This window comes from Pagrus pagrus (assembly GCF_965226575.1).
Source record: "Pagrus pagrus genome assembly, chromosome: 8".
In the NCBI taxonomy this organism is placed as follows: domain Eukaryota; kingdom Metazoa; phylum Chordata; class Actinopteri; order Spariformes; family Sparidae; genus Pagrus; species Pagrus pagrus.
Window position 1 is genome coordinate 4033357 of NC_140192.1, and position 12913 is coordinate 4046269.

The 12913-nt window shown below is 47.2% G+C and overlaps 1 protein-coding gene across 1 annotated transcript in view; it reads left to right on the forward strand.

The window, feature by feature from the left end:
* The window catches only part of fam222aa (family with sequence similarity 222 member Aa), a 48713-nt gene that overhangs the window by 20253 nt on the left and 15547 nt on the right, over window positions 1-12913 (forward strand). The window contains exon 2 of the mRNA XM_084360454.1: window positions 7109-7251. Coding sequence (XP_084216580.1) covers window positions 7155-7251 — 97 coding nt within the window. The 5' untranslated portion in view covers window positions 7109-7154. The remainder of the gene's footprint in view (window positions 1-7108; window positions 7252-12913) is intronic.

Below are 12913 nucleotides of genomic sequence, written 5' to 3' on the forward strand. Positions count from 1 at the left end.
AATTCATCTAAAATGCATGTTTGATGCTTTCATTTAATATTAATAACACTTGGTAACGTTGGGAGAACGTATTCACCTGTTGGGTCGCAGACTAAAGATTTTCCTGCAACACCAGCAGCTTCTTAGTTACTCATAGATGTCATTGTTGTATAGATATCAAAAGATGTGCTAATCAATATAATGCATGAAATAAGCACATCATCAAAGGTAAGACAGGGCAGACAAACATTTTTGTTTGTGCAATATGTAAGAAAAGGAACCACAGTTATTACATTACGTCAAAGTACGTAGGCCACTGTGTTGAAGAGATATCTACGGAAGTTAGCATGCTATCCAACTAGCCCCGGGCCTGAAAACCTCCTTGCTCCCAGTGGTCCAAAGCTCCTGAGCTTGGGGTGTAATCACTAACACCTCTCACCTCTTTTAAAACAAGGCTGAAGACCTCTCTGTTCGCCGCAGCCTTTCACTGAAGCAATTTCAAGGCTTTGAACTGCACCGTGACTTTTATTCTTTAGTCTTGTCTCTTTTTAAACCTCTTCTACTTTAGCTTAGTTTCCTATTTCCAAACTTGTTTTAATGTTTTGTTTCTTGATGTCTTCCTGTTTGTTTTTAATGCAATTTTTAATGTCTTTTAATGTAATTGTATGCTCCTGTAAAGCACTTTGAGTTGCCTTGTGTCTGAATTGTGCTATCTAAATATACACTTGCCTTGCCTTACACTCCCCTGGTAGTCCAGCTAGCTGCACGGCTAACAGTGCTAACAAGCTAACGGCAGTTAAAGTCATGGATGTATAATAAGAACAGTTGCAGTATGCTGCCTCTGTTTGTTGGGATGAATTCAAGGTGGACAATTCTTACATACCGCACCTTTAGCCATAAATCACTACACGTCACAGTCACGGCTGTAAATAACAACAGAAGTACACGTTTTTCCAGTTTCACGTATCTCCAGAATGCAAATCAACCAGCAGTCTTCTGCCCAGAAGTGACTGTTGTTATCCATCATGAGACTTGCTGCTCAGGTAGCGGCTAAAATATGAGTCACATTCTCAAATTTTTCATTGGCCCCATGGCGGTCCTCATCCCAATAACACACCCAGCCAGCCTGAACTGTCTCTGTATGAATCTTAATCTGCATTTCATTCATCTTCATTTCCTTTAGCTCTCTGCATTCTCTACATTTTAAAATGTGGTTGCCACATGGTCATAATAGCTCCCTGCCTCCTGAGCCAGTTTATTTAGCATTAATGAAACTTAGCCCAGCACAAAGATGCAGCAGTTGGCTGTGAAGTCAATTAGTCCTCATTGCTATTACAGGGTTGACATTAGTCTAGGCAGGCGTGTTTTGATTAGAGATGACAGACGACTCTCTGCTATTGGATTGCCAGACATTCCTCACCCTTCATCCCATGGGTGAAGCTATTGAAGCTGACTGGAATATGGAAAGCTAACAGCTGAGTGTTTTTTGCCAAGATGCCCTTCATCTGCAGAGAAACCTCTTATAAATACGACTGCTCGGCTGTATAAGTTCCAATAACGGTGACACGCCGCATCGTATATATAAGAATCAGCTGCCAATATGTTATTCCAACACTGTATATCATGGCAATAATGCCTAAACTGTAGGCTTTTACACACAATGGCCTTTTGTTGTGCAGGTTATTTATTGCGCTGGTGTGAGGTTGTGCAGAGCTGGTGGGTGAGTGCATCCAGGGGCTTGTATTGTTAGGGAATCAGTGGCTCTTGTTTGTGGAGCTGGGAGGGTTTGTTAACAATGCCTTTTTTATGTCCCAGAGTGCGTGCCTGTCGGCAAACGTCCCCTCAGAATTTTTGTTTGTGTGTTGTTTTGCTGTTGGTGTGTTTGTGGATCGGGGTCGGCGAAACATAACCCTCTCATTGTGTGCCATGTCCGAGCAGACCAGCTTTATCTCAGGTCCGTGTGAGAATTAGTGTGTGTGTGTGTGTTGAGTGTGTGTGTTTTGAATATACAGTATGAGCGCAAATTATTTAGTGCGGGTGTGTGGAAAGTGGCGAGCTGAAGGGGGTTTACTGCCAGCCCCTGCTAATGGAGCCTTTCACTCTGCCTCCATTCATGTGACGGTATGGTGACGGAGAAGGGGGAGCCGGGGATTAAGGGGGTAGAAGCAGTGCCTTGTTAAAGAAAAAGAAAGGGTTTGAGTGTGTCGATTGGATTAACTTGTTTGGGCTTATTAAGAGGGGAGACACAGCAGCTTGTTAAAAGCACTGCATGGGGCGTCCCACAGTGAGACGGCAGGGTCACCATTCAATTAGGTTGAAGCCCCACCTCTGCTCATTGTGGCGGCTGTCTGCCAGGCTCCCAGACCACGGCTGGTCCTACAGCGGGAGGGGGGAGCTTCACCAGGGACACTTTAACTGGGGAAGACCTCTATAGAAGCTGGATGATTGGTTTATTATAAAAAATTACTCAGGGATAATCTTAGCGAGGGTTTGAGATTGCTTTTGCTTCAACTGCTGCAGCAATACTTGAGTTTTAACATGGATACCAGGATTATAACTTTATGACCTGTATTAGAAGTAGTAGCATGTTTGTAACATCTCTTTCGCAAGAACAAGAACCCAGATTACAACATTTGTAATGTTTGTTTTGAAATTCTTGCATCTGTGCATGGCAAGTTTGGTATGATCCTTGACTTGCAAGGAAAATCAGACAGTACAGCGATTGTGGGTTGGTTCGTCAGCAGGATTACACAAAAGCTACCGAGCAGGTTTCCATGAAACCTGGATGGAGGACGGGTCTCAGGCCAGAATAAACACCACAAACATTTGGTGTGGTTCCGGATAAACGGACAGATCCAGGAGTTTGTTCTCACTTCCTTTGACAGCGCAGGATGAAATGGTGTTGTGAACAGCACAGCGTTAATTACACCTCCAGCACGGCAGATGAAGAGCTTCTGCCAGAAGAGAACGAGTGTATCGTTGATGCATTATTGTGTTTTTATTCTGCAAAAGGAGAAACTCATGGGCTGTTTCTGGTCTACAAGGCATTTTAAAAAATGAAGATTGTGGATCATGATCGCAGTCAAATGAATTGTGATATCAGGTTTGTGTCCAGATCGCTCTCATTCCAGATGAAGAAGGCAAACATTAGTCACAGGTCGTAACGGGAGATGGACTCCGGGTGTTTGTGTTTAAAGTTAGACCTGCTACATGCCCGTTCGTCTGACCGGCCTCCATAGCTTTCAGCCTCGCTGCATAGTGGGCAGGCTACTTCCTGCATTAGCACTGAATGTTGGCACTGGCCTTAATGTTGAGGTGCCGAGATGTCTAATATAAAACCTGACTCTTGGGATATTGAGCTGTTTCTTTCATTTGACAGCAGCCATGCAAGAACGTACAGTCTAATATAAAGAGAACAATGCCGTGAATCCTCCCAGTTTTTCATACTCAGACACACACGTATTGAGGTTTGATACCCAGCCTCGGCATCAGCTGCCTTTTTTCTTTCCTTCACCTGAAACGTGTCGCTCAAAACACACACATACACTGCGTTTATTCACCCATGACCACCCTGTTACACCCCGCACTTGGCTGGATGCTTATCTGGGCACACAGCTTTGGGCGCGGGGAGCCATCTCCTCTGATCTCCTCTGCAGTTTAAGAACCTTTTAACTTAGAAATAGCCCTCTGCCGAGCCCACCGCCTCCTGATTCCGGCTTATTCCCTCATCTCATGGGACTGATCTTCCGCCCCCATTGCAAACCCTGCAGCAGCGTTAGCAGGACGGGAAAGAGCCGATAGACATCCTGGCTTTTGAGATATCCCCGCACTGGTGTAATAGGAGACCTGTGAGTGGATTTGATGAGTGAGTGAAGTGAAGGTGGTTTTTTTCGAACGGCATTGAGGGGGTTGTGTTGGGGGTGTGTTGCTCACACACATCCTCCTGCGCCTTCACAGGGATATACCTGAGCATGACAGGCTGTTTTAGGGCAGCTGGATAATGGGTCACAGGGTTTTGGTTTGGAGATAATTTCCTGCCCCTGATAGACATCTGCTAAGTAGTACAATAACCTAATAGGAGGAGATGAGGCGAAAGGGGGACATGACAAACAAGCCAAAGACTTGCTCCTTCTGCTTCGCTCTTAAAGGCAATAATAGGAGAAAATTGGTTCTTGAAATTGAATTGAAAAAAAGTGGGTCTCTTTCAGCGAAGTATAATGCCTCTGAATACATTTGGTGAGCAGCAAATGGAGAAAAATGGAGGGTAGTTACACGATTGTCTTTCATTTCAGAGAGGGGAAAAACTGTGGAGGTATCCCCCCGTTAAGGCTGGCTTTTAGTCTCAATCTACACCGCGTCCCCGTTTCCTCTCTCTCTCTCTCTCAACCACTATCTTTTGAACAAATGGGCTGTGAGGATGGACTCGTTGTGAAATTAGTATACTCACAGAGAGGACACAGAGAAAGGATTATGTGAATAGCCAGTAATGAGCTCAAAGTGCCAGTGTGTTTGGACCGGGCTCGCCTGTGTGTGAGAGGAAATGGCACTGCGAGCGACCTTTTTTTTTGCTCAAGCACCTGGCGAGAAATAGAGTCGCCCCTCTCTTCCATCTGCAGTGTGTGTTTGTGTGTCTGTGTCTGTGTGTGTGTGTGTGTGTGTGTGTGTGTGAGAGAGAGAGAGAGAGAGAGAGAGAGAGAGAGAGTGCACTGAATTAAGAAGGAATTCAGCGTCTAAAGATTTAATTTACTTACATTTATTATAGAGAAGCCTTTTTTTTTGTGAACACCATTTTCACACTGTCAGGTCTGTGCTAAAAGTGTTGTTTTGTGCTGCTTCTGACAGGGTTTAAAAATACACAAGAGTGTTAAGTGTGTTATACAAGCCTGCAGGGTCTGAGGTCAAATTTAATGTCTTGTGAAAAATGTTTTATTTGAAAAAAAAAAAAGCCTTTTGTGAGTGAAAGACTGAATCCTTGGCGGGGATAATGCATTTTTTCTGTAACACCTGCCTGTAATCTTTAAGTATTCACTTCAGGAAAGTCATTCAGCCTTAATTATAGGCAGTAAATTGTGTTGTGTTTGTCTGTCGTGCTTCCTGCCTCCATTTTTCTCCAACCCGTAGCTACTTTAAGCAGGTTTTTACTTTATCTGTGAAGAGAAGGGAAAAAAAACGATGTATTTGCTTCAAACTCTGACAGTAAACACGGATCGACTGCTCAAAGCTCTGTTTTAAAAAGCTGTATGTGTGTGCAGAGGACTGTGAGAGTTTATAGAAATGCACCTATTAATTAAAATCTAGTCAGTTCTTTTAAATGTAGATTATATTCAACATGGCAGTATCTACAGTTCAAGTTTATGCATTTAGCGGATGAGTGTATTTTATTCTTTTTCTCGGAGGGTTTGTAGCTTCAGTCGGATGATTTATGGTCTGAAAATCAAAATAATGATACAGTCAGAAGTAAATATATGATGTTATCTTACGTTTTCCACCTTGATCATATATTTCAGGATCGTTCTTCCATTATTAAAGGTTGGTGTGACTGACTGCTTCTATCAGTGCTTTAATATTTTCATGTTTTTTCGCCGCTGATCTCCATTTTTTGTCTTTTATTCCTTCAAATGAGCAACAACAGGAGCTGCAGCTTTTATGGACTACCATTAATTTATCTGGTAATCATTATAATTGCACTCTTTCATATTAAAATGATAATCTATACAACTCCGTAATGGACTGATGGCAGGTGGCTAAATGTTCATTTAGTGATTCACTGAGAAAATAAATAACAGAGGACAAGCCTGTGACAGGCGCATGAGGAATCATTTTTCAATAATCTGCCACGCATCATGGCAGGAGACGCTGGCGCTGACAGCATAGATGAAATATTTGCCGCTGTTCTTTGTTTTAATATGGGAGGAGACCGGCTCAGATGGAAACGATAGTGTTTCACGTCGATGCATTTTCTGGGCAGGAGAGCCGAACACATTCGGAGCTAAAAATTAAGGCCACGAGACTCAGAAACAGTAAGAGCAGGTTTTATCTTTCTGGAGAAAAACCAAAGAGGTATCCGCCGAGTGAACTACAGAGGAGTGAATCTCGATGCTTATCATATAAAAGGCACTTTCTGGACCTAAATGGTTTTCTTTAGCTGTTCTCATCCTGCACATAATCCAAGTAGAAGACTTTGTAATCAGTCATCATTGTGCGGTGTGACACCGGTATGTTGCTGATGAATGATCCCCTCCATGCTACTCGATTGTTGAGGTTCTCACTGAGGGGAGCTGTGGGTTTCCTTTTCTTATATTTATTTATTTATTTGACTGTGTCCTGCGTTTCCACTGGGGCCGTGATGGGCTTTTTGAGAGGAAACTAGCAGCAACTGCCTCCCTGTTCCTGACTGAAGGTGGCTGTGGGGAAAAAGGGGGAGTGCAGAGCTGGAGATTTATAGCCTAGAGGGAGATTGATTAGTGCCGTCACTAGCCCTGATGTACGGTTGGCAGTCTCTCCCTCCCAACCCATCGCATTCGCTCACACACACACACCCGTGCAGCTATATGGTTCAACACACAACTACACATACATCCAGACACTGCTGAGTCCCCCAGGCCTCTCCTGACAGTCCCCCAGAGCTGTTGCATGTTAAGTTGTAGCAGACAGACTGCTGTTTTCTCAGCATTACCATTTTTTTTTTTGCTGTCCATAGATAACGCCATCAATCACCACATACACACTGCCCCCGGAAGGAATGTGCCTGAGTGTTGCTACTTTCTGTGTGAGCCCGTGTGTTTGTTTTGAGGACGGTTTCATAGACAGGAGATGCGGTTGAATGGCTGTGTGGATATGCTGTTTGAAGCTGCAGAGTGACTGGCCTGGACTGTGCTCTGAACCCGTGTCAACCGTGCTGCCCCAGTGCAGGTGTGTGTTTATCATTCAGCACACAGAGCGGAGAGGCAGGCAGCTGTAGGCATGCGTTCCCAATTAAATCCTGGGTGAGAAACCGAGCCCATCTAGCCCAGAGCCAGCTCCTGCCGGCTTACCGGACGCAGCCATGGAGCTTTGACCTCGAATCATGCCTGCCGAACTCACTCAATGTCCTTTTCTTTCTCTTTTCCTTGCTCTTTTTCTGCTCCAGGTTGGCCGCAGAACTCCCCCGGCTGTAGTAGTGTGCCCACCTCGCCATGCTGGCCTGTCTGCAGAGGAGGCAAAACCCTCCACCCCAGCACCCGGTGTGTGCCAGCAAGACCCTGGAGCCCCCGCAAGCCCTTGGACGGAAATGTGAGTTAACAAAGCGACCGGGAGCGATGGAGGTCAAGAGTTCGGCTCGGCCCAGAGCTAAGGAATGAGAGAGGCTTGTGTTTGTCATTCGTGTTTAATGTATCAGTCACAGTGAATGATGGAAACAGGTAGTTAACCCTGACTGTGAATAAGCGGAGGAAAATAGACTTTCCGGTTTGTGTTGTTTGTCGCCGCGTTCCCTCGCTACTCTGAGGAATTCTAAACTGTTTCATTCGCTCTGCACTTAGACCTTGGATTGCCGCGTTGTTTGGCTACTCATTGTGAGGGGGGCTGTTTAGCTGTGCTGATTGTGCAGTCGTGGCAACAGGGCCGAACAGACAGTGTTTAACGTGCCTCACTGGCCCTGGGTGACCCTGAGGGTCTGTAAACATTTACAGTGTCTGGCCCTGGCTGTGCCGGCCGCCTGTAAAGCATGACAGCTGCTCTGTTTGCTCTCCGAGCACCACCCTCTGTCCACTCACAAAATGGTGTAAAGGGACAGAGATGAGCCAGGGCTGAAAACTGTTACAGAGCTGGCAAAACTAGTTCCAACCAGTTTGGGATTAGAGAGAGCCGCGGCAGTCGGGCATCTGGAAGGTGAATTTCTCCCTAATTTTGTCGAAGCTTTCGGATAAGTCTCTTACAGTGCGAGTCTGTTTTCTGATGATGGGAAGAAAAAGGTCCTTCCTCCTTATTGAACACCGCGAGAGTCTTTAGTGGCCTTTGTTTACATGGCAGGCCTACAAGCTTCCTCAAGCCGATTAAAAGGAGGGGGATGGAGAGCAGGGGAGCACTAACCTACCAGTTTTTACCTCAGCTTAGAGGGGCTTAGTGGGAAATGCAGGTTCTGTGCTTTTCATCAGTGAGACATTGTATCAGGCCTGTAACCAGTCCAGTGAAAGGCTTTAAAGAGCCTCGGTTCTGGGTGAGGAAACGAGGCACTGCCTGTGTTCTCTCTTAGCTCTTTACTGGCCAATTAGCTACTTCTCAGCTCAACATCACACTCCAGTCACCTCCTACAGAGGAGAGGAGAGTCACAAACAACAAGGTGCCCGGGTGCTACCTCTGTCCTCAGTGCCGGACTTGTTTTTGCCGGTCTGTATGAGATGTTTCATACGGAGTGTGTGCGAAACACGGAAGGGAACAAGACAGAGCTCCGGTTGCATTTGGATGGGGGGCAGCTCTTAAGCTGAGTGGGGTTCAACTGGGCTCGCTAATGAGGTTTCAGGGAGAGGTGAAGTGAACGGGAGGACAAAGAGAAACTGCGCAAAATAGAATTAGAGAAGGTAAAGATGGAGAGGAAAGGGGGGAGGAATGGAGGGAGTCCTCGACAGTCGTCTTAATCGATTCTCTCCTTCCAATTTCGCAGGATTAGCCCACTTCCTCTCAGGGTCCTTCATTGAGGAGAAGCCGGTGGGAGTCAGTGCTCGAATCAATAGAGAAAAGAACAGTCTCCAGTCTTCCCTTTGCCCTCCCTCTCGCTGACCCTCTCCCTCTTTCGTCTCCCCCTCTCTCCCCCTCGCTTTCTCCACCTGTTAAATCCTTTGATTGAAAGACTACCACAGCGACTGACTTGAGGTTCATAATGAGGATGTTTGAACATAATAGCCTCCTTTCTGTCCTTGGAGGGGGGTGGAGGCGGGGGGGGGAGCAAGTGTTGGATTTCCACCACTGTGCAGCTCTTGGCCTCAATAAGGCATTTGTTCGCTCAAGGCCCAGAAGGGGTGCAGAAAGGCAGACAGTGGGTCTGGCTGCAGAAGTGGGCACACTCAGGTCACCATGCTGAGCAGGTCCCCGTGATTGATTGTTCGTGGCCCAGTTTGTGCCAACATGGAAAGGGGGCCGTGGGTAAGGTGACCTGGGCTCTCAACAGGAGGCTGAATACGAGAATACACCCCTCAAAGAGACAGAGTGAGTGAGAGCGCAGGAGGGGGATTACCTGGCAGTGAGGCAGAGGTGAGCTGTGTCATTTGCATCTGCTGTCCTTTACACAAAAGTAGTGTGTGTGTGTGTGTGTGTGTGTGTGTGTGTGTGTGTGTGTGTGTGTGTGTGTGTGTGTGTGTGTGTGTGTGTGTGTGTGAGGACCGGAGTGGCAGAGCAGTTGGGATGAGAGGGCGAGGAGGGTTTTAGAAAAAAGCCCCTGCATGCAGATGTCGAGTGGCTGCACAGTTCATTGATGCGACTCCCATTAAAAATCCCTCATACCCTCAATAAAAAAGGACTTAACTGGCTCTACCATCAGCTGGAAGCGTTCAGATCGGCTCGCCAGACAATCAATTTCCCCCAAGCGCACAGAGCTTAGCGGGAGAAACGGGAGGCGGAGAGCGGGATGTTTCCATTATCACAGCCCGCTCTGTGTCTGGACTCGTGGGGGGGGGGGGGGGTGGGAGGGTGAGGTACTGTAGAGCGGGGAGAGAAAGGAGGGAGCGGCAGAGGGAGGTGGGGAAAGACAGACAAGTGGAGAGGAGAGAGAGAGAGAGAGGCAGAGGGGGAGACAGAGAAGCTGGCTTTTCAAAAAGCCATTGACCGCCTGCCCTTAAAAATATCATATTGGATTAGCCTCACAGAGGCGGCCTTTTGATATTTTTTTCTTTGGCCGTAGAATTAAAAGGAGTGCAGAGCATTACTTGAATTATAAATCATAGGCACTTGCTTTCACTGCGCCCAAATTCCACGCATATGTGGCTGCACTCTCGAGCGCCAGCCCCTGTCATTTTTAATTAAATCCCCCCTTATGGGTGACATTTGTAGCTTGCCCCCTCCTTCGTCCTCCCCTTCCACGTCTCTCTACCACTGCCCTAGATGGAGACATGAAAGGCAGAGACGGCGGCGGAGCCAGGGCCTCTCATCGTGTTTTGCCCCAGAGAGAGGGCACCCATCCAGACAGATGAGAGAGAAAAGACCCTGCAAGGGGAGAGGGGTGAATGGATGCCACTGACCCTGGCCACCGTCAGCCAGCGGCGACCTCCCTCGCTACCCATCCCTCTCCTTGATCGTTGTCCTCCACTTTGAGTCTGACGGTCCAGGGAGCAGGGGTGAGCGTCGAAGCAGCCCTGCTCCTGGAGAGGAGAGGGAGGTGTGCCAGGCCAGTGATGAGTAACACCGAGATGACTGGACAGGAGGCCCAGCAGCCCCCACCACTACCCTGCCTCCTTCCTGGCCCAGACAGCAATTACTCTGCCACATGTCAGCTAAAGAATAACCAGTCCAGAACCCCTCAATTGACGGGTTAATGGGAATAATTCTGCCTGGCTATTTTCCAAAATAATATCTTTTCAGATTTCAGCAGGTTTTCATTTGTTTATTCATTACTTGCATTTGTGTCAGGCATGACATTTCATGCCATTGTCACACTGGGTGTGCACGTTTGTGCTCTGTATTCAGACCAGTTGATGGTTCTGCCCTCATTAACCACACAGGTTACTGCCACTCCCATATTTGTCCTGTGATTGGGTCAGGCTTTGGGCTAAACCTGGGTGTTCCCTCCTGTGTCTAACCCCAGCGGGGCCTGGCTGCATTCCCTACGCACGCACACACACGAGGATCTAGCATACTTTTGGTTGCATTGTAATTATGTATGTAACCCTAATTAGGACAGAAACTATTTCACACCATTATGAATGCAGCTGTGGTGAAATTAATTTTGGAAAACCAGTTTTGTCTCCTGTTAAATGTCTCCAATCAACTGGTGTGAAGAGACTCGACTCTGTGACTTGTAGCAGAGATTTTCTCACATGTACAAACACACATAGACCTCTTGCACACCTGCAGCTGTAACCCTCTCTGACACCACCCAGGAGGCCTGAGGTGCCAATCAGAGAGGTGTAGATGAAAAGTTCCCAGAAGGCCTGATATCCCAGGTTCATGCTGTGTCAGGTCAGGTTCGGCACTCTTCCAGCATGAACGACAGAGACAACCTTGCCATGTCACACACAGCCTCGGGACATGACATGGAGGTTCACCTGGGGATTGTAGTTTTTCCTAATAGCCCTGTGCCTCTGCAGGCAGAGCTGCCAGAGCCATTAGTTTGCCTTGCTTTTAGCAGCTTCTCCTCCTAAGCCACGCTTCCAAGGGAGCGGGGATATGCTCAGGTGACGACCTCCAGCCACCTCTCTTCCGCTGTTGTCTGAGGCGGCGCGGGACATAACAGGGGAATTAGCCGGCCATATCAAATTGCAGCGCGGAAGAAAAAAAACAAAACGTCCAAGCTTTTTCAGTTGAATATTTAAAAGTGGTCATGAGGCAGCAGCAGAAATAACAACCTTTTCCCCTGACTGCCTCTGCACCCTGGAGGTGGAGGGGTGGGCGTGAAGCGGAGCTGTGGGGGGAAAGGGAATGGAGACAGAGCGAGGGAGAGAGAATCTGCATGCACTTGACCTTTTCCCACTGATTGAACTACCTCGTTTCTAACTCCCATTTCGAATTCCTCAGAGTGCCCACAGAGACTGTCATTATCCCACAATGTGCAGCAGGGAAGCAGGGGTCAGGAGGTATTTTTCATAGTGAAAGGTGATTGACAGCTATCCAGGGTGTGCCGTCACCTGGGCGCCTGTTTATGCAATCTCATTTTTGGGATCTCTGTTTTTTTGCATAGCCACATGAAATGTGTCATTCACACTTTTATCACGGCGCTATATTGCAAAAAAAAAAAAAAATTCAGAGCGTTAAGATGAGCGTTTCGCTTTAAATCAGAGGGGCAGCCATGTGATACTGGGCCGTACTAGTCTTACCTCATGCCTACTACAGGCTCTCCTCTGTCATGTTGGCGTCTCAGCGCTGGCACACGGAGGATCATTTCCGGCTGGTGGCGTCCCACCGAGCCATGCCTTCCCTCTGCCCTCTGCCTTCTGCTGTGAACACGGGGGGCGAAGCAATCTTACTGCCTTGGGAGGTGAGCTTGAGGAAAGAGGGGCTCTGCTGTAGTTTTGGTCACAGCGGGACTTGGGTTGAAAAACAGGTTCCCGGTTCCAAAGCCTCCAAGCTGGCATTTGGGCGTCCCAGGTGCAAGGCATCGACGCCCTCTGTCTTCGCCTGCCAGAGAGCGGGGGTGGGTTGGGGGATTGTGGGCGAGGGTACAGAGAGTGTCCGCAGTCCCTCGCTGTCCCGCAGGAAATGACATGCAGCCTGTGCCATCTCTGAGCCGAGCCCACCGCAGGCTGACCATGAGAGGCGTTCGGGAGGTGTTGCACGTTGCTGGCACGCTCTGAGTGGTCTCTTCATTACAGAACTCAAAAGAAAAATGAAGTTTCGGTCCAAAATTTGGAGTTATTAAGTGTGCAAGTCAGAAAATAAAGTCCCTTTTTAAGTAGATTGCCTGCCTTTAATTACTCCGTTTCTGTCCAGTCACTTTAACCTAAATCACCAAGAAATTACAGCACGTTTAAAAGTATGAGTACAAATTTTATGATATCTTAATGTCTGCAAAATAAATGTTGTATTTTGTAAGTATAAAATGTCTTTCAGCAGACATTCGGCAAGATTTAACAGGTTTTTTTACATTACATTCATCTACCTTTTCTGTATCTGTTAATTATAACTAATTTGGTAAATCGGCGCTCACATTTTAACCTCCGGCCACGATTGAATTACACAGAAGGTAAATATTGATCGTTGTATTGTTGCTCGTCGTCTCCTGTAAAGATTGCAGTTACGCCGGGAACAT